The following is a 20560-nucleotide window of genomic DNA, read 5'->3' on the forward strand; positions in this document are numbered from 1 at the left end:
CATGTTTGGAGCCCAACTCATTAAGCCACACGAGTTTTATTTGGGTCTTCCTTCCTTAGTGGGTAGATAAAAAACGAACTCCTTTGCTCAGCTGAAGGAACAGGTTGCAAACAAGCTAGCTGGGTGGAAGGAAAAGTTGCTCTCTAATGCCGAGAAGGAGATTTTAATTAAAGTAGTAGCGCAAGCAGTACCGTCGTATACTATGAGTTGCTTTCTGCTACCTAAGGCTTTGTGTCAGGCGCTTATAGGGATGGTGAGGAAATTTTGGTGGGGTCAAAAGAAAGATGAACAGAGAATGGCGTGGATGACTTGGGAGAAGATGTGCCTCTCGAAAGACCAAGTTGGTATGGGATTTAAGGACCTTAAGAAATTTAACCTAGCTTTGTTAGCGAAGCAAGGTTGATGACTACAGATCAATTCTTCCTCTCTTTTCTACAGGGTCTATAAGGCAAAGTATTTTCCGGGGTGTGACTTTATTGATGCAAAAATGGGCAAACATCCATCTTACGGGTGGAGAAGCATAATGGCTGCATAGAACTTGATAAAAAGGGGAGTGAGGTGGTAGGTGGGAGATGGAGAGAAAATAAATATCTGGCGAGACAAGTGTCTCCCCAGTCCGTGCACATACATGGCCATCTCCCCAAAGTGTGTTCTTCCATGTGGGCCGAGAGTGTCTGCTCTAATTAATAGTGCGACCAAAGAGTGGAAAGTGGACCTCATTAAACAGTGGTTTATACCCCAAGATGTGGAAGCCAATCTTAGCATTCCTCTGAGTGCACATGGAGCACGAGATAGGCTCATCTGGACAGGTTCAAGAAATGGTAAGTTCTCAGTACGTAGTGCTTACTGCCTAGCTCAAACAGCGCAGAAAGGAGGTGACCAAGCGTCAAGCTCAGATCAGTCTGTGGCTCAAAAAATTTGGAGAGGTATTTGGAGCATGAAGGTCCATAACAAGGTGAAGCACTTCACATGGAAGGCATGTAGGAACATCCTGGCTACAAAGGAAAATTTATGGAGAAGGAAGGTCACTCAAGATGGACTGTGCGAGGAGTGTGGTGATAAGATTGAATCGGTGTCCCATATCTTCTGGTTTTGCAAACAAGCGCAGGCTGTGTGGTCTCACAATAAGCTTGTCCTACCTTTCAACATCTCACAGTCATGGGAGTTTATTGATGTCGTGGGTCAGTTGTTGAAGTGGAGGGATGCTTACCCGGATATTATGAAAAGGGCCATAATGATATGCTGGGGGATTTGGAGGAACAGATTCGAAGTGAAGCATGGTGAGAAACGAAAAACTGGTGAGGCTGTGATTAAGTGCTCGCGCTACCTACTTGAGGAGTTCCAAACGGCGAAGAGGTCCGGAGCAGGCAGGAAGCACAGACTCGGGAGGTGGTATGATGGACAACCCCGAAGCAAGGCCAATATAAGGTGAACTGCGATGCGGCGGTCTTCACTAGGAGCAAGGAGGTGGGTTTTGGCGTAATCATCCGTGACTGTGTTGGTTTGGTCATTGCTGCATTGAGTAAGAAAGGGATTGGTCTTATCGAAGCGGTGGAAGCGGAGGCAAAGGCAATGGAAGTGGCTGTCCAATTCGCGAAGGATGTGGCAATAAGGGAAGCAACTTTCGAAGGTGACTCTCTAATTGTGAGTGGAGCGATCCAAAGTGTTGGTGATGTTCCTTCCTCGATCCAAAACATTGTCTGCGGCATTACACAGGAACTTCAATCTTTTAGAGCTGCAAAAGTGTCACATGTTAAAAGGCAGGGGAATGCCCCTGCCCATTTACTCACCTAACATGTTGTGCATGTGGTGGACTATTTCACATGGCTAGAGGAATGCCCTAGCTTTATTGAGCACGCGTGTGCCCATGATGTAATCCGGATTTCTTCTGTTTGAATGAAGTGTGTTTTTCCCATTTAAAAAAAAAAAAAAAAAAAACTACTTAAGGCAAAGAAGGGAATAATAAAAAAGGCAAATGGAACAAAGGAAACGCAGACTACAAATCTACTCGTAAGCTAGAGAGAACGTCATGATCGTCGTTGTTGTTGTTTTTTAATTTATTTAAATTCTAACACATTTTTAATTATTTATTTATGAAAGATTGTAACTCATTTGAATAAATGTTAAATTTAATTTTAGAATTTTTGTAAAATTATATATATTTTTTTGATACAAGATAGAAATTCTACTCTAGCCTAATCTAAGTGTATATGCGCATGAAGCTCCTTCTTAGAGACTTGAACCTCGGCTCTTGCCCCCTACACCCCATATCACACAAGTACTTATACTTGTGGAGTGGTCACCGCTATACCGCACTAAGGATGCGTGGTGGTGTAGAATTAAATATTTAAAACTATAATTCTATACATAGAAAGATAATTCTATATATAAAGTTTAAACCAAAGGAGTTCTTCAAAGAACAAATGGACGATGGGGGCATTGAGAAAACTCTTAAAATTTTGGGAGATTTCATTTATGAGATTTCATTTATGAGTGTAATTATTTCAATTTAAAAAAAAAAAATCATACCCCAATGGCCCGATGTGGCTTCGCCATCGATCAGCCATCATCATGTGTGACCGTTTGCTATCCGGACATGTCTAGAAAGTAGAAACTGTCCACCGTCCACCGAAATGTCAACCTTCTGAGTGGTTTCATTAGATGTGGTATTACTAGTTTGTATAATACTCCTTTGAAATGTATATAGGCTTTGAATATGTGAAATTCATCCTTATGTGTGAGGACTATATACGTAATTTTAGAAGATAATAAAGTGATGTTAGAGGTTAATGTGAAAACCAATAGAAACCTGTGAATTCAATTGTTGTAAAAATTATTCGGTAGTTAGCATTATCTATCACAGAATGTACCTCCTGCAGGATGCCATTTCAATTTGTGAATGTGATGAATACGTGGATTGTGGCTTTGCTTTGTTTTGACTTTTGCATTGGCCTGGAAAAAGTTAGGTAAAGGCTGATAAAAAGGTTTCAAGTGCCTAATTAAAAATTCTAAGTACCATTGCGGACTTGGGGCATGGAAGTGTAATTTTGAACCGGTGGATGTGGAACATTTGGTGCCTTTCGATACCTATTTAAGAAGAGGGAAAAAGAAAGAGGAAAAAGAAGCAAACATGGCTTCCATAGAAAACCAGGTTACACTTGCACCAACCGTCAGTGAAGAGCAGTGGCAGTACAACTCAAGGGCTGAGAAGGCCATAGCCCCCCAACCTTTGAAAAAAAATATACTAGTATGTATATTAACAAAAAGAATTTTAATTTTGGCTCTGAAATTTTAATACTTGGCCCCCCTTCCCAAAAAATTTACAAATTGATCCAAGAAATCCAACAAATAGATAACAAGACAAATCTATAAAATAAAAAATAAAATGCACATATTCGAATAATAAGAAATTTTTTTGGATAAATCATAAATCCAGTCTAAGTAAAAACAATAACAACAAATCAATTACAAATTCTAGCAAAAAAATCACAAAAACCCAATTTCTCCATCTCACTTGAGAGCTCTATAGTCTATACCTCTCTCAAATGACTCCACTATAGAGATAACTCCTATACTACATATTGATCGCTCCATCCACACATCAGTTAGACCTCGAAAATATTAGAATGTGCCAACTGACTTACAAAACTCTTGATTATAAAATCCTATTATTGATTTTCTTCAAAAGAAAATATACAAATAATAATTAATAAATTAATGCTAATAATGCAATGTTGTCAACCTCTAGAATTGATATTTCAATTTTTCAAAATCTTTGAACAAAGAACTTCGGTCCCTTTTAAGTTTGAATCCTGATTCCATCCTTAGTGAAGAGGATGAGGCATGCCTACAGGCCATGCTGTTATCCAGCACAAGACTGTTTTCTAGTGTCCTAAATGCAACCATTGAGTTTGACCTATTTGAGATCATTGCTAGAGTAGGCCCTGCTGCTTGTATGACACCATTTGAAATTGCTTCTCAGCTTCCAACACAGGACTCAAATGCGCCTTCTCGGTTGGATCGCATGCTTCGCCTTCTTGCTTGTCATTCCCTATTGACATGCTCTATTCGTAAACTTGAAGATGGTAGGTTTGAGAGACTCGATGAACTCGCACCGGCCTCTCACTTCTTTTTTGAAAAAAAGGATGAAGGGTCCTTGGCTCCTTTTCTGGCTTACAATTCTCATCAGCCATATGGGAGGTTACGTATTCCCGAGTCTCCATGTTTTTGAATATTGCAAAATGTGCAGCAGCATTTCATCATAATTGGATAGTTTTGGTTGTTATTTGTCATTCTTGTAGTTAAGAATTCCAAAATCAATAATAAGTTTACGGACACAATATTTTTTCCAACTACTGACATGATTTATTGTAATTAATGTATAAAAAAAGATAGTGTTAGTACCCAAGTGAAAGCGTTTTTGCTGAAATAGAACAAATGTTATTAATAGTTGTGAAAATTTGTTTTCTCTAGCATTAGTTTTTATATATTATTACAGTGTCAAATGAAATAAATCATTGTTTGGTAATCCTTGATAATTGATATATTTGGGGGGAATTATAGATTTCCATATTTAGGGTTAGCTCTATGCATTTTGGGGCCTAAAGTATAGATTATATTTAAATAATTATTTTTTTTTACTTAATATTTATTCTTCTAGCTTTTTTAGATACAAAATTGCTAGATTCTAGAAATTTAGAACAATTGGCAAACCGTGAGCATAAACTTGTCTAGATATATATCTTAGAGTCTATAGAATTTATTAGACAATGCTCAATGTGTTACAAGTCAGAACACAAGAACATACAAGTTCCAGAAAGAAGAATTTGAAACATACCAAGTTCGATAGATTGAAAGACAGGCTCAACCGATCGAAACACAAATTCTGTAGATTTAATTTCGCCCCAACAATCCATAAGCCCATTAGGTGATTTTGGGTTCATATCTATTTCACATAGTATTTAAAGGAAACCCTAAAGCACGTTTTATGGAGACTTTGGAGGTGCTCTTGTGAGTCTAAAAGGTACTATGCCTTCCTCTTTCAAAGTCATTACCGAAAATGATTCTCATACCATTAGAACAGGTAGATCTGAAGTTGCTGCTACAAGATCATGCGTAGCTAATGATTTAAACCTTCAAGGGTGGTCTTGGAGTCACAAACTGGAGAGTTTGTATTGCTAAACCTTTGAGAAGGATCTCAAAGTCATAAGCGTGGGAGTTTGTGTGCTACAAATTTAAGAGAGAAGAGTCCAGAGAGTCGAAGCTACACGTGGTCGTGTTAGTAAATTCTACTGAAGGTAGCATCAAGTTTAGAGTTAAATCTTTTGTAAACTTCAATTCTTTCTAGTGGATTTGTTTACCTTGAGGATAGCTATGAGCCTAGGTCAAATCCTCCCTAATTTTTTATCTTGAAACGGTTGGTTTTATTGGTTTTCCTGAGTAATCATATCGTTGTCTCATTTATTTTTCCACACTGCATGATATGATATTTTGTTGTTTAACCTAGATCTCATAATTAACGTCAGTAATTACTTAGCTAATTCATTAGGTTAAACAATATGTTTTCAAGGGGTTTAAACAAACAAACAAGTGGTATCAAAGCGGGTTCGCTCTGATTGGATTAACGTCCTGAGTGAGATCCTTGATCCCTGCAGTCATGGATAATTATAAGTGTCTAACTGCTTTTAGCTGTGATGCTTTGAATAAATAAAAAAACACTAATGTTTTTGCTGATCTTATTGATGCATATGAAACTCTCTGTAAGGATTTATTTAAATCTTTGAAAATTGCTAAGAAATTCAAGGAAGGGGTAAAATTGGCTAATCTTGAAAAAGATGAATTGATTGTGAGATTAAATGAATATAATATATATAAAAAATAAATTTTTGAGAAATCAATTTTCCTCTCAAGATGAAAAGTTTGGAATAAGAGTTAGTTGAATTGAAAAAAATTTCTTTTACCAACCTTGTTGTTGATGACATATCTATTTCTGTTTCTCTTAAGCCTAAAGCTAACAATGTTTATATTCCTCCATTCAAAAGGAATCATAAAGAAAAAGGCTTATGTTGCTAGGTTAGACAAATGTAAAAGTTCTGATGTAGACGTTGAAGTTTCTAAACTTCCGTCTAAACCTACTGCTAGAGTACAAAATAAATTAAAAATTTGTGCCTACCTGTCACCTTTGTGGTATTGTTGGTCATATTAGATCAAATTGTTCTCTGTTGAGACAAAAACCAAAATATGAGACTAGATCTGTTGTTAGGAATATTGATGTTCCTAAATTTGATCATGTTTGTCACTTTTGTGGTATTATTGGTCATATTCGTCCTAACTATCATAAATTGAAATTTAAGCATTCTGCATTTCTATCTAGGATATGTGATGATATTTCTCCTGCCATAGGTCCTGATAAATTGTTTCATATGCTATTGAAAAATTTAAGCTTGTTGGTTTGTGAAAGGAAATTACAGGATTTTAGTCTCTCTCAGAAGAAGTTTGTAATCCCTCAAATACACTCTAGTTTTCATGGATTTTCACCCACAAAGCCAAAGAAGTGCACTGTATGGGTGGGAAAAGATTCACTAAGGTGAGTGTTGTTTACTTGTCCTTAATTTAATTTTTTCAATTATTTGTGGACTTATTTTCTTTTAGTTTTTGGTTGTTTTATTTTCTTAGTCTGTTTTGATTATTAAAAAAAAAAACCAAAAATATTGAAAACTTTCAAAAAAGACAACAATATTTTATTTTATGTCTAATTTTTTTTTTCTTGAGGATTTGTTGACACCTCATTTTGCAACCCACGTTTAACCTCACATGGAGGGTAAAAGGGTAATTTTGCCTTCAAAATATGCATTTTGATTCTAATCATTAGATCCTTAATCTCATTTCACCAAAATGATCTTGATGTTATAACGATCAAATTGACTAGTCATAAACCCTAATCGGACCATCAAATTGAGAGTTATCATCAAATCAAATTTTAATGGCCAAGATACACTATCACAAATTGAGTTCGACTATATGTGATTATGAACAATTGATTCCAATTTATTATAATTATAATCAATTTGAGATTAATGACGTGTCATAATTTGATTGACTAGGACTACATTCTATGGTAAGATTGCACACGCCTAATTAATTAGATAGTTAAACATTAATCATTCAATGAGTAATTTGTGCAATTATCTTTTAATTAGGGTAAATTTGGAACTAATTAAGTCTGAAATGGGAGTGATTGAAGCCTATTAATGTTAATTGGAAACTAATTTGGGACCTATTAATGTTAATTGTGCTGAATTTGTTTTCTAACAAATGACATCTGCTCACCATTTCATTGATATCTCTTAGAATATTTTGAATCTGTGAATGAGGTTAATTTTTCCAGAAACTAAACATCCGGGGCTTCAATTTGAACATAAGAACGAGACAATTCTAATCAGAATTGAGTAAGATATGATTTTTTGAATTTGGCTCTACAAGTTGTTACAAAAGCTACGGGAAAACCGAATTTTGCTTACTCCTCACTCTCACCAATCTCTACATTTAATGCACCTAATTTCCTCAAAGGCTAAAATAAGGTCTAGGTTCATGATTCTTTTTCAACCCTCATTAAATGACTTTCCATTCATATTTTTTCCACCATTACTATATAAACCCTACCTCACCTCCATTCCAAGACACCAAAACCCCTTCTCTTAAGTTCTAATGAAGTAGAGTAGTTTTGTCATATCTTGGTCTTCCTAAGACTCAAGGTATTGAGTGAGACTTACTCTCCCTCTCCTAGTTCTTCTTTTCTCCTCCACCCTTAGGACCTCCACCAAGAGTCTCCTCATCCACCGTATAGATCTTCCATGAAGTTATAATCCCTTTTTCCTAACTTATTTTTTATGTTGCCATGATGAGAATTTAAGATTAAAGCACGATACTAATTATTTAAATTCCCTTGAATATGTTTGAATGTTCTTAAATGTTCCTATGTGTTCTTCACATGTTTTTGGTTCTTCATCACATGTTCATGCATAACACTAGTTTTGATCTTAAATCCACATCAAAAACATGAAAAAGATGTTTGTTTAATAATTCTTTCAAATCCTTGAATCTAGGATATCACCATCCACACACATTCACTAGAATTTATTTTTTAATCCAAATGCAATGCTTAATAAATTGAATTAGGGTTTATCACACGCACACACATTAAATTCAACATGCAAATTGATTGATATATTAGATGATATGATATGAATGTTGGCCACCATTGTCTAGAAGACCAGTTTCACAAGGCAAGGTGGGTGCCTAACACCTTCCTACCTTGTAACATAGCCTCCGAGCTTAGATAGGTTAGCAAATCAAATGCTTATTCATGTAATTTTCAATTTCTAGATTGTAACTAGGAAACAAAGCCATGTACTTATCTTAGATTGTATTTAGGACCAAAGCCATGTAATTTCCTATGATCAATGTGAATTTATTTGCAAATGAATAAAATGAGGAATTTTTCAATTTTGGTTTTCTTATTTATTCAAATAATTAAATAAGTGGTAATTCCATTGTAAATCCCTTAAGTTAAAGGGGAAAATATAATCAAGCGAACCTCCATTTTGAGAAGCAATAACACGACTCCACCCATTCATGTGGGTTTGGTCCAACACCCAAAAAAAGGGGGTCAAGGGCGCAGTCTCTCAAAGGATTACATGAATTATGATATCTCTCTCTTGATTTTGAACATGCTTGATATTGTGGAGAAACATAGAAAGTGTGTGTTGCATAACTAAGTGCATAAGCTATTTCTGTTTAATAGCAAGGCTCCACTTGCTCTTTCTATTTAATCTCGTGATTGATTACAATCACCAAACACTGACGAGCTGCCTTTTGGTCTCCCCTCATCACTGCAACCCTTTCCTCAGTTGGAAACTTAACTTTCACATGCAAAGTGGATGGCACGGCCCCCATGGCATGTATCCATAGCCGCGCCAAGATCGCTATTTATGGGGAGAATACGTTCACCTCTATGAAATTTACCATCACCTCTTTCCCTTCGACTACTATCGGGAGTCTTATTTGCCTCTCTAGCACCACCATTTTTCCCTTGAACCCCACAAGCAGGCTATTGTACTTCCCAAGGTCCTCAGACTTCAAGCCTAGGGTACATTATCTCAGCCCCACTCCCTTCGTTGATCATAACACTCTTCATTAGGAAGCCTCCGATCCTGAAGGTCACAACAAGAGCGTCATTGTGTGGCTAGGAAGTTCCCTTGAAGTTGTCGTCATTAAAATTTATTTGCTCTCCAGTTGGCTTGGGCTTCTTCCCCAGCCAATCCAACATCACTAGCTTTATTGGGGTGGTGATATTTATAATTCCTCTTCGATGACTAGCACCTACGCCAATCGACGTTGCATGGATAACCTCTATAATTCCAAAGGGCGGTGGCTATGCTTTAGCTTGGTTTACTAATGTTTGCCCTATGGATCCCCCCTTTTGTCCAACTACATACTCTCTCAAGTGTCCAGCTTTAACCAGTTGTTCCAAGTGATCTCTAAAAAACCTGCATTGCTATGTGGTATGCCCTTTATCACAGTGGTATGTGTAGTATAAACTCTGATTTCTCTTAGTTCGGTCCGCGCCCGTTTCGCCAGGCCAGCAAAAGTATGACTCATGCTTTATCCTCTCCAAAATTAGGTGTATAGGTTCCTTAAACACCACATTGACTCCTTCGGTTCGTGCCTCAATGTTCTACCCCCTTGCTTCACAGCAAGGCCTTTGTTGAAATCCCCTAAGATGGGAGTGCTTTCGGTATTGCTAAGTGACTAGAGCCTTCCCCTTGCTTTGAAACCGATCATCTTCCAATCTCTTATGTTATTCTATTCTCCTCATTAACTGGTGCATGCCTTTAAGGGGTCTCATGGTCAATGAATCCCTCAACTCGGATTCTTAAGGCAGCAACATTCTGAACGTGCTCGCTGCTACCTGCTTATTCCTTCCCCTGATCTCATTATACAATTCGCAGTATCAGCCAACATACGATCGGAGAGTCTCCCTACTTCTCATTCTCATAAATAGTAGGGCATCAATAGGTTGGGGAGCCTGACTGCATGTAATAAAGTGGACCTCGAACATCTGAATCAGTTCACCGAAGTTGTGGATAAACCATTTCTTCAGACAGTTAAACTATCTCATCACCGTGGACCTGAGGCTTGAGGGGAATACCTTACACATAAGTCCATCATTCTGAGAGTAGAGAGCCATGAGCTGAGTATAATGACTTACATGCTCCATAGGGTCGGTCTTACCATCATAACAAGTAAACGGTAGACAAGTAAAATGCCTGGGCATCTCAGTACGCTCTATCTCTTCAGAGAATGGTGATCTACCTACCTTTCGTAGTGCTCGGCTCATGGCATCTAGGGTGACTTTGGGACGCCCGTACCTTTTTTTTCTCAGTGTACTTGAGTAGTCCTCTTTGGATTCGTTTGACCTATCCCTCGAAAAAAGAGAGTGGCCCTAGTGAGAGTGGCTCTAGTGAGAGGACCCTCCTGTGTGGGTGCTCGTAAATCCGTGACCGTGGTATGACTACTCATAATCCCTTCTTCAGTGTCGGCCTCTCTTCTCGAGCTCTAATTCTTTACTCTGCTTTCGCAAGCTCTCTATTTTAAGATCGCGGTCACTCTGGTATGAAGGATTAAGTACATACGAAATGGTCCTTTCTCCTCGGGAGGAGGCCTCGTCTGAGTCCAGACAAGTCACGTGCCCATCTTGCCTAAGATCCTACTCTCGTTTCCCCTCCCTCTCTATTCTCCTTTGGGCCCAAGATGAGCCCCTTGAGCGGCTACACTAACTTTAAGCCTTCAACTGAGTAGCAGATTCCTACAGAATGTGCCAATTGCGGATGCTCAGCCCAAAAGCTTGGAGGGCTTTGGGTTGAGTAGCCCAATTTATTTGTGTTAAGGGTTAGGAATATCCAACAATAGGAGGCCCCAAAGATGGTGTTATAGTTTCAGAATCAAAATACCAGTGGTCCTTGACTACTTTCCTTATTACTCAGCTCTAATCAAAGTGATTCAGTGACTGCGACCTTTACTAGTGAAATGCGAGCAGGATTTTCATTCTGTTTGTTTTTCCTTACCACTCTTGTGACTCTCTCCCCCAATTTTTTCAACCCCTACCCTCTACCCATCATTCTCTATTTATAGACTTCCCTTAATGGGGTCATCATGATGAGAGGGTGGTTTCCTATGTCGATGGGCCCCTCTAAGCTATATTCTTGACCGGGTGGGACCTACTATTCATGACTGATATGACTCTTGTGGAACTTGCACCAAGCGCAAATAATTGCTTAGCAGGCGGATCTTCCTAAGGCATTATTCCTTGATCTTGGTAACATGGAGGCAATTCGGCAAGGGTCGAGAATTCAAGCCAAGTCCATCCATGGAGTGGGCTAGGTGCTTGGTTAGTAAGCAGCACGAGATGGACCCATCTAAGAGACATGTCATGAGCTCAGTGTAGGCCGATAGCCGTGGACCGTACAGAAAGTAAAGAGTTTTGTACAATAGTGAACAGTGCTGCATAATAACTATCATTTTGTCAATAACAATTTCAGATTCTCTGCATGAATAGTGATTGCACAATGACTAAATCTTTGCGTGAACAGTGACTGCATAGTAACGAATGAACGATGCCACACAATGACTGTTACAAGATAATTTCTAATACGTCCAAATATATATATATATATATATATATATATATATATATAGTCAATTGTGTAAATTGCTGAAATCCAAGCTCTTTTTCCGAGTATGCATTCATGAATAGTCATCATCATTGTTGTTTGTGTATTAGCCACACATTACTTGTCTTTGCCGTACGGCCTGTACCCCTCTAGAAACAGTCCCTGTCATCTGGGATATTAATAATAATAGGGTCCGGTTAATGTGTGCCCGTAGGGCACACATTAAGCATTCCATTTTTAGAAGCATTTTCTTGAAAATTGAAAAAACTGTCAATACTTTTTCAATTCCTAAAAAAATATTTCCAAAAGTGATTTATTATTGTGTGTCCTAGGCACACATTAACAAAATCCATAATAATAAGAAGAGATATAATCAATTTCACAATATGTTGATAGGGTTAATTAGGAGTGGTAGACACTTTTTGTTGAGACTTATTTACATTGACCTATCAAGTCAAACACTCACGGTCTAGCATATTAATATATTGTAAAATTAAGTGTAAATTTGAGTGTATTTATATTGAAAAAATTAATAATGCCCATTTCTGAGTTTTGTTCCACATTGCAATTTACATGACATAAAAGTTCCATAGAAAAAAGGGCATCCAAATTGTCAGATTTTTGACCTCCTGGGTCAAAAGAGGGGCATGCAAATTGTTAATATTCCTTATCATTTGACCTTTTTTTTTTCTTTGATGAACAACATGAAGAATTTTATTTAAAAAAAAAAAAAAACAGAGATAAGTACAAACTGGGATGAAATACATCAAAGGGACTGCTCTGCTAAAATAACTTTAGTAAACATTTACGGGGCAGAGCTTATCACAAAAGAACTAGATACCCTATTTAAAAGAGCCCAGGATGCTAAACTGTGGACTGCATTGTTAGCTGATCTGGGAATCCAATTAAATTGAATGTTTTGCAAGAACAAAGCCAGTCTTAACGTGTCAGTAATCAGCACTGCAATTGTCCATGGCTTTCTTATCATTCGACCTCTATTATTGCAGTCTTGTTCAGCATAAGCAGTGGCAGAGCCACACACAAGGGTGGGGGGCCCAGGCCGTCCCAAAATTTTAAAAATTTATTTGATAGTATGTATATTATTTATATTAAAAAAAAAAAATTGTAGTTTGAGATGAGATTTTTGTAATTTTTTAAAATTTGTGTGTGCGAAAAAGTATGTAAAGTTGTTTAAAATGTAAAAATGTTAATTTGAGTCATTTCAATGGTACTCTTAAAAGAAAAAGAAATAATATTTAAAAATCATATAATTTAAGAGGTTTAACAAATTAAACTATGTAAAAAATGATAAATTATTCTACATGTCTAATATAAGAAATACACAACTTTTATATACTCATCAAAAATTAGGAGGTGATAAATTCTCTTAATAAATTAATTTATACATATGTGTGTTTATGAAGATTTGTCTTAACTAATATATTATTAGTATTGCAACTTATCCCTCAAACTAAAATTTCTTACTCCGCACGTACTCACAAGAGTACTGGCCGACTACTAAATTAAGTTGCGTATGATAAGAGTGTCTAATAGAAAAGTAATTATGTCCAAATTTCAAAGCACGTTTGTGATCTGTGCTACGTTTGTGCACTGCAACTTTGAAGTTTGACCTGATGGATGTGGAAAAATTTGTGCCTTTTGGTTTTAAGCTCACACCACAAAACAAGGGAGAATTTGCAGATTAGCATAATGTGGAGAAAGAATATCATAAATTAATATGTGATTAAAAGAAAATTGCAAACTAACATCTTCGAGTTTTATAAACTCGATTTCAGTTTAAAACTCAAGGGTTAAAGACTCGATTTCCACTTGGTGAGTTGGAAATATGATGCTAGATAGATCTCAAGTCTTATAGACTTGAGTTCTAAAAAGCAAAATTGAGTCTCTAAGACTCGATTTTGGTACTTAAAGAACAACAGACCTGAAGAAGAACAAAGGAAGAACGATCTAACGAAGAATAGAGGAAGAACAAATTTAAAGAGACACGATCTGGAGCTTTGAAGAACAAAGGAAGAATGAAGAGACGATCTGGTCGATTGGACTATTGAACGCTGGGTGAGCCGATCTGGTTGATTGGATGATTGAACGCTGGGTGGGTGAAGAATGAAGAAGAAGAAGGAAAAAATAAAATGTGAGGAAGAAGAACGCGCAGAAGAAAGAGGAAAAAATAAAAGGTGAAACTCGAGTCTTAAGAACTCGAGCTCCACGTGGATATTTTTCCACATCAGATGCCACCACTTACAAATCGAGATTTAGAAACTCGAGTTTTATCTTGGAACTCGAGATGCTAATTTTTCACATTATTTTGAAACGTGACAACTAACAAAATTGTTTGATATTTAAGGTTATTTGGAAAAAAAAAATTCCACAAAACAAATATCAGGCAAGACCTATTTAAGGAGAGGGAAAAACGAAAGTGACAAAAGAAGCAAACATGGGTTCCAAAGAAAACCAGGTAATTACACTTACACCAACACTTAGTGAAGAGGATGAGGCATGCCTCCAGGCCATGCTATTCTCCAGCACACAACTATTTCCTTGGGTCCTAAATGCAGCCATTGAGCTTAACCTGTTTGGGATCATTGCTGAAGCAGGCCCGGCTGCTTGCATGACACCTTCTGAAATTGCTTCTCAGCTTCCAACACATGACTCCGATGCGCCGTTTAGGCTGGATCGCATGTTGCGCCTCCTTGCTAGTCACTCCCTCTTGACATGCTCTATTGTCACCCTTGAAGATGGTAAGGTTGAGAGACTCTATGGACTCACACCGGCATGTCACTTCTTTTTGAGAAAAGAGGATGGATGTTCTTTGGTTTCCTTTTCAGCTCTCACTTCCCACCAAGCCTTGAGGGAGGTCTGGTATGCATGAGTCTTCTTGTTCGTGCATCATTTTTTTTTTTTTTAGTAATTTCTTTTTACAACTGTTAATATCATTTGTTGTGATCGATAAAATTATAAAAGAAAGTCAAAGTATTTTACATAAATACCCAATCTCAAATGGGAAAAAAAAAAATCATTAATCATTGATAAATATTATGTTTGGGGGAATTATAGATTGCCATATTTAGATACATATATATAAATCAAAATAATATTGCTTATGATTGTCAAAAAAAAAAAAATTGGTATTCTATTTTTGTTTCAACTTCTGTTAAATATTTTGTTACTACGTTCTAGCGTGCATACGAAGGATGCCATTCTTGAAGGTGGAGATCTATTTAAGAAAGTGCATGGAATGCCCATATTCCAGTATATGGACATGGATCCAACTTTCAACGAGGTATTCAATAAGGGAATGGCTGATCTCTCCACAATAATCATGAAAAAAATTCTTGAGGTATATCAAGGATTCGAGGGGCTAACATCATTGGTTGATGTTGGTGGTGGAACTGGGAAATGCATGAGTATGATCACTTCCAAGAACGCTTCCATTAAAGGCATTAACTTTGATTTGCCTCATGTGACTCAAAGTGCACCATCTTATCCCGGTATTATATCTAATTTCTTTAGTAGGATTAATTCAAATAATATTACTTTGAAATGTGTTTGAAATTCACTAAAAACGTACTTAATTAGTAAACTTATTCATGTCAGTTTAGTCAATTTTTTTTATTGAAATAGTTACAATATTTTGCTAATCCAACAGCTTGAACCATTTTTCCCTAGACTCATAAGTATTTTGTGCAAGGGGATGTCCCAAGTATCTTGGTTTGGTAGGAAGTATTAATTGTTAAGGATTAGCAACTAATTAAGGTCAAATCCTATTATATTACTAAATTTGAAAGTAGGGTAAATTGCAGTTTTCCTAGCGCCTAAGTATAGGCTAGTTACAATTTCCTTTTTTATTTTTAAATAGAACAATTTTCTTGCTTATCTTTTTATAATGAACACTTACCTCATTTGTTATTATTTTACATCAAATTAACGGAATTCTATTTTCAAGCTTTTCAAACCCACAAATGACTTTATTATAATCCTTCAATAACAAGCACATCACATGCATGTGATGTGTTTCGGTGTTTGTAATTGGAGGATATTAAACTAATTATTATGCAAGTGATGTGTTTGTTATTGAGAGGTACTAAGGCCTTTTAACATGTGGGTTGGGTTAGAATAATGGATGGGATAAAGTTCTCATTAGAGCATTCCTATTGGCAATTGTAAATGGTATTCGTAGGAAAAATTTAGCATAAAGGCACAAAAAGAGCCTAATAGCTGGACTTGTAAAATCTTACAATTGCAATTTTTTTTGCTATTGTGCTACAGTGCCATCCTAAGCGTAGGATGGCACTGTAACACTTTAGTAAAAATTATAATATATTTTAATTGATAAAGTGGAAAAGAGATGGGGAGAAGAAAGAGAGAGAGTCGTATTGAAATTATTATATTATATTATTTTAGTGGGTAATATATATTATTTTAATGAGTAGAATAGGAAAATAAAAATTGAGATGTTGGTTGTGTTGTAAAATAGTATAGTATAATTGATAAAGTAACTTTTTAGAATGGTAAAATAGGATAGGGTGATATTTTTCATTGTGAATGCTCTTACAAAATGACTAGGGGTGGAAGTGGGTTGGGGGACATAGCAGGTATATTTTAAACTAGAAGTAAATATTGCAACTATCCTACATTGACTTTGAAATTATTTTAATATAAATTACAAAGAAAAAAGAAAGGCTATGATTGTGGTAGAGTTATTTCCCTACTTTACACAGCAATGAGCAAATACCAGTATCTTTCTTCTTGTTTCTTTTGATGCAACAACAACCATACATCATCCTTAAGAACCTTCATTTAATCATAGAATATTACTATTATTTTACACAAGACTCCAATAGATTTCCAAGTTATCCCAAATAAGCATACATACTATTATACCCACAGAACAAAAAATTAAAAATTAAACATATCACCAAATACAAACACATACGCATGTTATTTTGCAATAAATAATACCATACCTAGTAAAATCTCAAAATTCATAATGATAATACATGAAAAATCTCACCCCAAAAAAAAAATTGCAGGAATGAAAACATAAATTAAGTAGAAGGTTTATAAACTTACTATGCTTCTGGTACCAAGTGAGGGATATATAGTAAGAATCAGGAAGAATGGAGTAGATGAAAAAAAATAAAATAAAATAAAAAACTCATCAAATTATTAAAAAAAATAAAAATGCACACACAAAAAATAAGAATTGAAGGGTTAAGAAACTTACTATACTTATGGTGTCAAGTTTATTTTATCAAGGTATATAAGTTTATTTTGTTTTTATATATTATGCTACATATACAATTATTGTGAAAAATTATGAAAAATTGATTTTAAATGAATATGACTTCACTTGTGAGTATTGAGATTATTAAGAGATTCTATTGATAAGTAAACCTATGATCGTGTATTTGATAAGCCATGTTCTGTTCTTTTACGCTGTATTTTTGTTATATCTATTTATGTTACAATTTATAATTTTTTTTTATTTCATTTGTAAATATTGTTCATTATAAAATTATGCTAGGAAAAATATGAATTTGGAAATTAGAAGACATTAAAAAAATAAGAATAGAAGATTTACTTGAGTCTCAAAAAGAACTCCCGAGAAATTTGTTATTAGTAATAAAAAAAATATATAATATAAATTTTAGGTGAAAATTTTTTATCATTTGGATTTATTTTCAAAATTATAAAATTTAAAAGAACCTTTACAAATGGATAAAAATACTCCAAGTCATGAACTAAATTATATAAAATTAGTTGACTAATTCCTTTAGAAATTCAGGTATTGCTGACTGAGTTTCATTGATAGCACCTGTTACCGTAGTTTATACAAAAAGAAAATTTTCAAAATTAAAATTAATAAAATCCAAGCTAATATTGATTATGTTGCAAGAGAGATTAAGTGAATTAACCATGTTATGAATTGAAATGTAAATATTAGAAAATTATGAATGCAAAAACTTAATTATTAAATTTTAAATATATATTCTTTAATTTATATTTAAATATAAGAAAAGAAATACACGTGAAGTTATTGTCTTAGACTTCAAATTGTATCAAAGTGGCCTATCCATATGGATGATTCCTAAATGAAGAGCACAACTCATGTTTGATGCAGGTGTTGAGCATGTCGGAGGAGATATGTTTCAAGATGTACCTAAAGGGGATGCCATTATGATTAAGGTAGAATTTGGATACAATAGAGAATAATTGGAACTTTTTGGCAAATTTTTTTTAAAAGAAATCATTGATGAATCTGTATTTCTCTTGTAGAATATACTCCACGACTGGAGTGATGAGAATTGCATGAAACTTTTGAGGAATTGCTATGATGCACTTCCAAATAATGGGAATGTGGTTATTATTGAACTACTCATGCCAGAAGCACCAGGGTCAAGTAAGGCTTCTCAATATGTGTCTCGACTTGACAATGCCATGTTGTTGCACCTTGAAGGGCACGAGAGAACTGAGAAAGAATTTGAGTCTTTGTGCAAGGGATCTGGATTTTCAAACTTTCAGATTGTTTGTTGTGCATGTACTCTTTGGGCAGTAATGGAATTTCATAAATAACTATGCACTCTTTAGCTTAATTTGTTGCGCTTATGCTTTTATTTGTATTGTATTGTATCTCTTTCCACTCCATCTCATGTAGATGTTTGTTGCGTGTGTAATCTTTGGATAACTATGGAGTTCCATAAATAAATATACACTATAAACTCTACTTTCCTTAGTTTTGTTGTGCTTATGCTTTGGTTGGTTGTAGAAGTTATCTTTACTTTCATTAATGAGGAGGCTGATGCAGCACCAAACCAGGGAAGACCAGTACCTCTCTCATTGTAGTGCTCAGTAACCAGCACAATGTATCAGGCCGTGTCCCCTTTCCTTTTAGGTCTCTGCAGTTGTGGAATTCACGCTGTTGGAAATCTGAAGGCCCAACTCCCCTCACCCAAACTCACTGCTTCCGTAGCTCAAGTGTCTTGAAATCTTAATCATTCATATATAATGATTGCTCACATTCAATATAAGTATCGAGTATGTTGGAAGAGATATGTTTCATAATGTACGTAATGGGGATGCAATTACGATTAAGGTAGAATTTCGATACTTGTGTAAAGTAGATAATGTTAAATAATATATTAGTAACGCAATGTGTTATACCACGTTGTATATACTAGAGTAAATGCGGAAGGGAAAATATAAAATAGGAACACGGATAACATGAGGGTTACGTGATTCAGCCTTGTTGGCCTACATCCACGAATGAATCCCTTAAGGGCTACATATTTATTATGTAAGAGTGTAGTACAATAACTTGTGTTACAATGAACCCTAACATGAGTATATATAGGCTATTAAACCCTAAACTACTAGTACAAGTAGGAGTGGGATTGGGCCTATTACATTGGGCTAATATGTCTAATCTATCTCTTACACCCTCCCTCAAACTCAAGGCGAAAGCTCAATAAAGGTTTGAAGTTGGATAAGTATGAGAAGATCACTTGGAGATGCCTTGAAGAATGCCGTTGAAGAAACCACAATGAAAAATGTGACAATTGACCAATTTCAGAGTTTCAAATGAAGAAACAGAGTCCAAAATTGGAATCTACGCGAAAAACTGAGCAAAATAGGCCTTGTTGAAAAATTTTGACTTTGGTCAAAGTCAACGATCAACAGCCTAATCAAAGTCAACGGCTTGGTCAACAGCTCAGGATGCTGACATGTGCTGACGTGTGCTAACATGGCAGTGTGACGTCACCCTAGGGCTGACATGGCAGGATGTGAAATGGAGCAAGCGCGTGGGACGCGTGGAAGCGTATGACGGCTCTATTCCTAGCGCGTGATGCGCATGTGAGAGACTGATGACGCGTGGAGCACGTGCTCATGAGGTAAAAACTTTAGCCAACACGTGAGAGCGCATGTGAGGTGGTTTCTGGAGGTTCTTGGTTAGGTTTTGCTCGAGATCGAAAGATCTGTCAATCTGTGCCTTGACTTTGGCAATTTGATCAACAAAACTGACGAAATCTGAGTGTTCTAGGGGCTGAGGGCATGAAGGCGGTGACTCACTTCTGATAGTGACTATTGGATGAAGGCGAGGGCAGCAGAAGAACACCAAAGATGTCCACAAGAATCAAAAAGTCAGAGGAAAGATTCTGATACCATGATAACAATATAAAGTGAGAGAGAAAGACTTAATAGTCTATATATTGATGTGTAAATAATAATGTACAATAGAGAGTCTTATATAGGCTAGGAATGTGTGCAGTAAGTAATATGAGTAAACTACAAGTACAATATACTGGGCTAAGACCAATGGGCTAATCTAGTCTAAGCTATACACTAACATCCCCCCTCAAACTCGAGGTGGCAAGGAGAAAGCCAACTAGAGTTTGGATATAAGATCTCAAAGACAACCAGGTGAGTGAGTCTTGGTGAAGATATTAGCAGGCTAGTCAACAAAGGAAATGGAGAACAACTTGAGATTGCCTTTCTTGAGATGCTGGTGAGTGATGTGGCAGTCAATCTTAATGTGCTTGGTGCACTCATGGATGCCCCTCGTTCTGTCCACTATGCTGTCGTTCTTCGAATTCTCCGATATGTCAAGTGCACACTTTATCATGGTCTCCACTAAACCTCTCGGTCTTCTCCCGAGCTTCTTGCTTATTCAGATGCAGAGTGAGCAGGTGATCCTACCGATCGATGCTTTATCACAGGTTTTTGTTTCATGTTGGGTAATTCTCTTCTCTTGTCTCGTGGCGTAGCAAGAAGCAGGAATGGGCTTGGGCCTATTACATTGGGTTAATATA

General features: G+C 36.2%; 1 protein-coding gene across 1 annotated transcript; it reads left to right on the forward strand.

The window, feature by feature from the left end:
* The first annotated feature begins 14187 nt into the window (after positions 1 to 14187).
* LOC142614680 (caffeic acid 3-O-methyltransferase-like) lies at positions 14188 to 18326 on the forward strand. The gene is made up of 4 exons (XM_075787263.1): positions 14188 to 14612; positions 14931 to 15241; positions 17875 to 17939; positions 18030 to 18326. Exons 1-4 carry the CDS (start codon positions 14188 to 14190, stop codon positions 18324 to 18326), a joined length of 1098 nt encoding a protein of 365 aa, XP_075643378.1.
* Positions 18327 to 20560: the final 2234 nt, after the last annotated feature.

Source organism: Castanea sativa, chromosome 1, assembly GCF_040712315.1.
Source record: "Castanea sativa cultivar Marrone di Chiusa Pesio chromosome 1, ASM4071231v1".
NCBI lineage: Eukaryota > Viridiplantae > Streptophyta > Magnoliopsida > Fagales > Fagaceae > Castanea > Castanea sativa.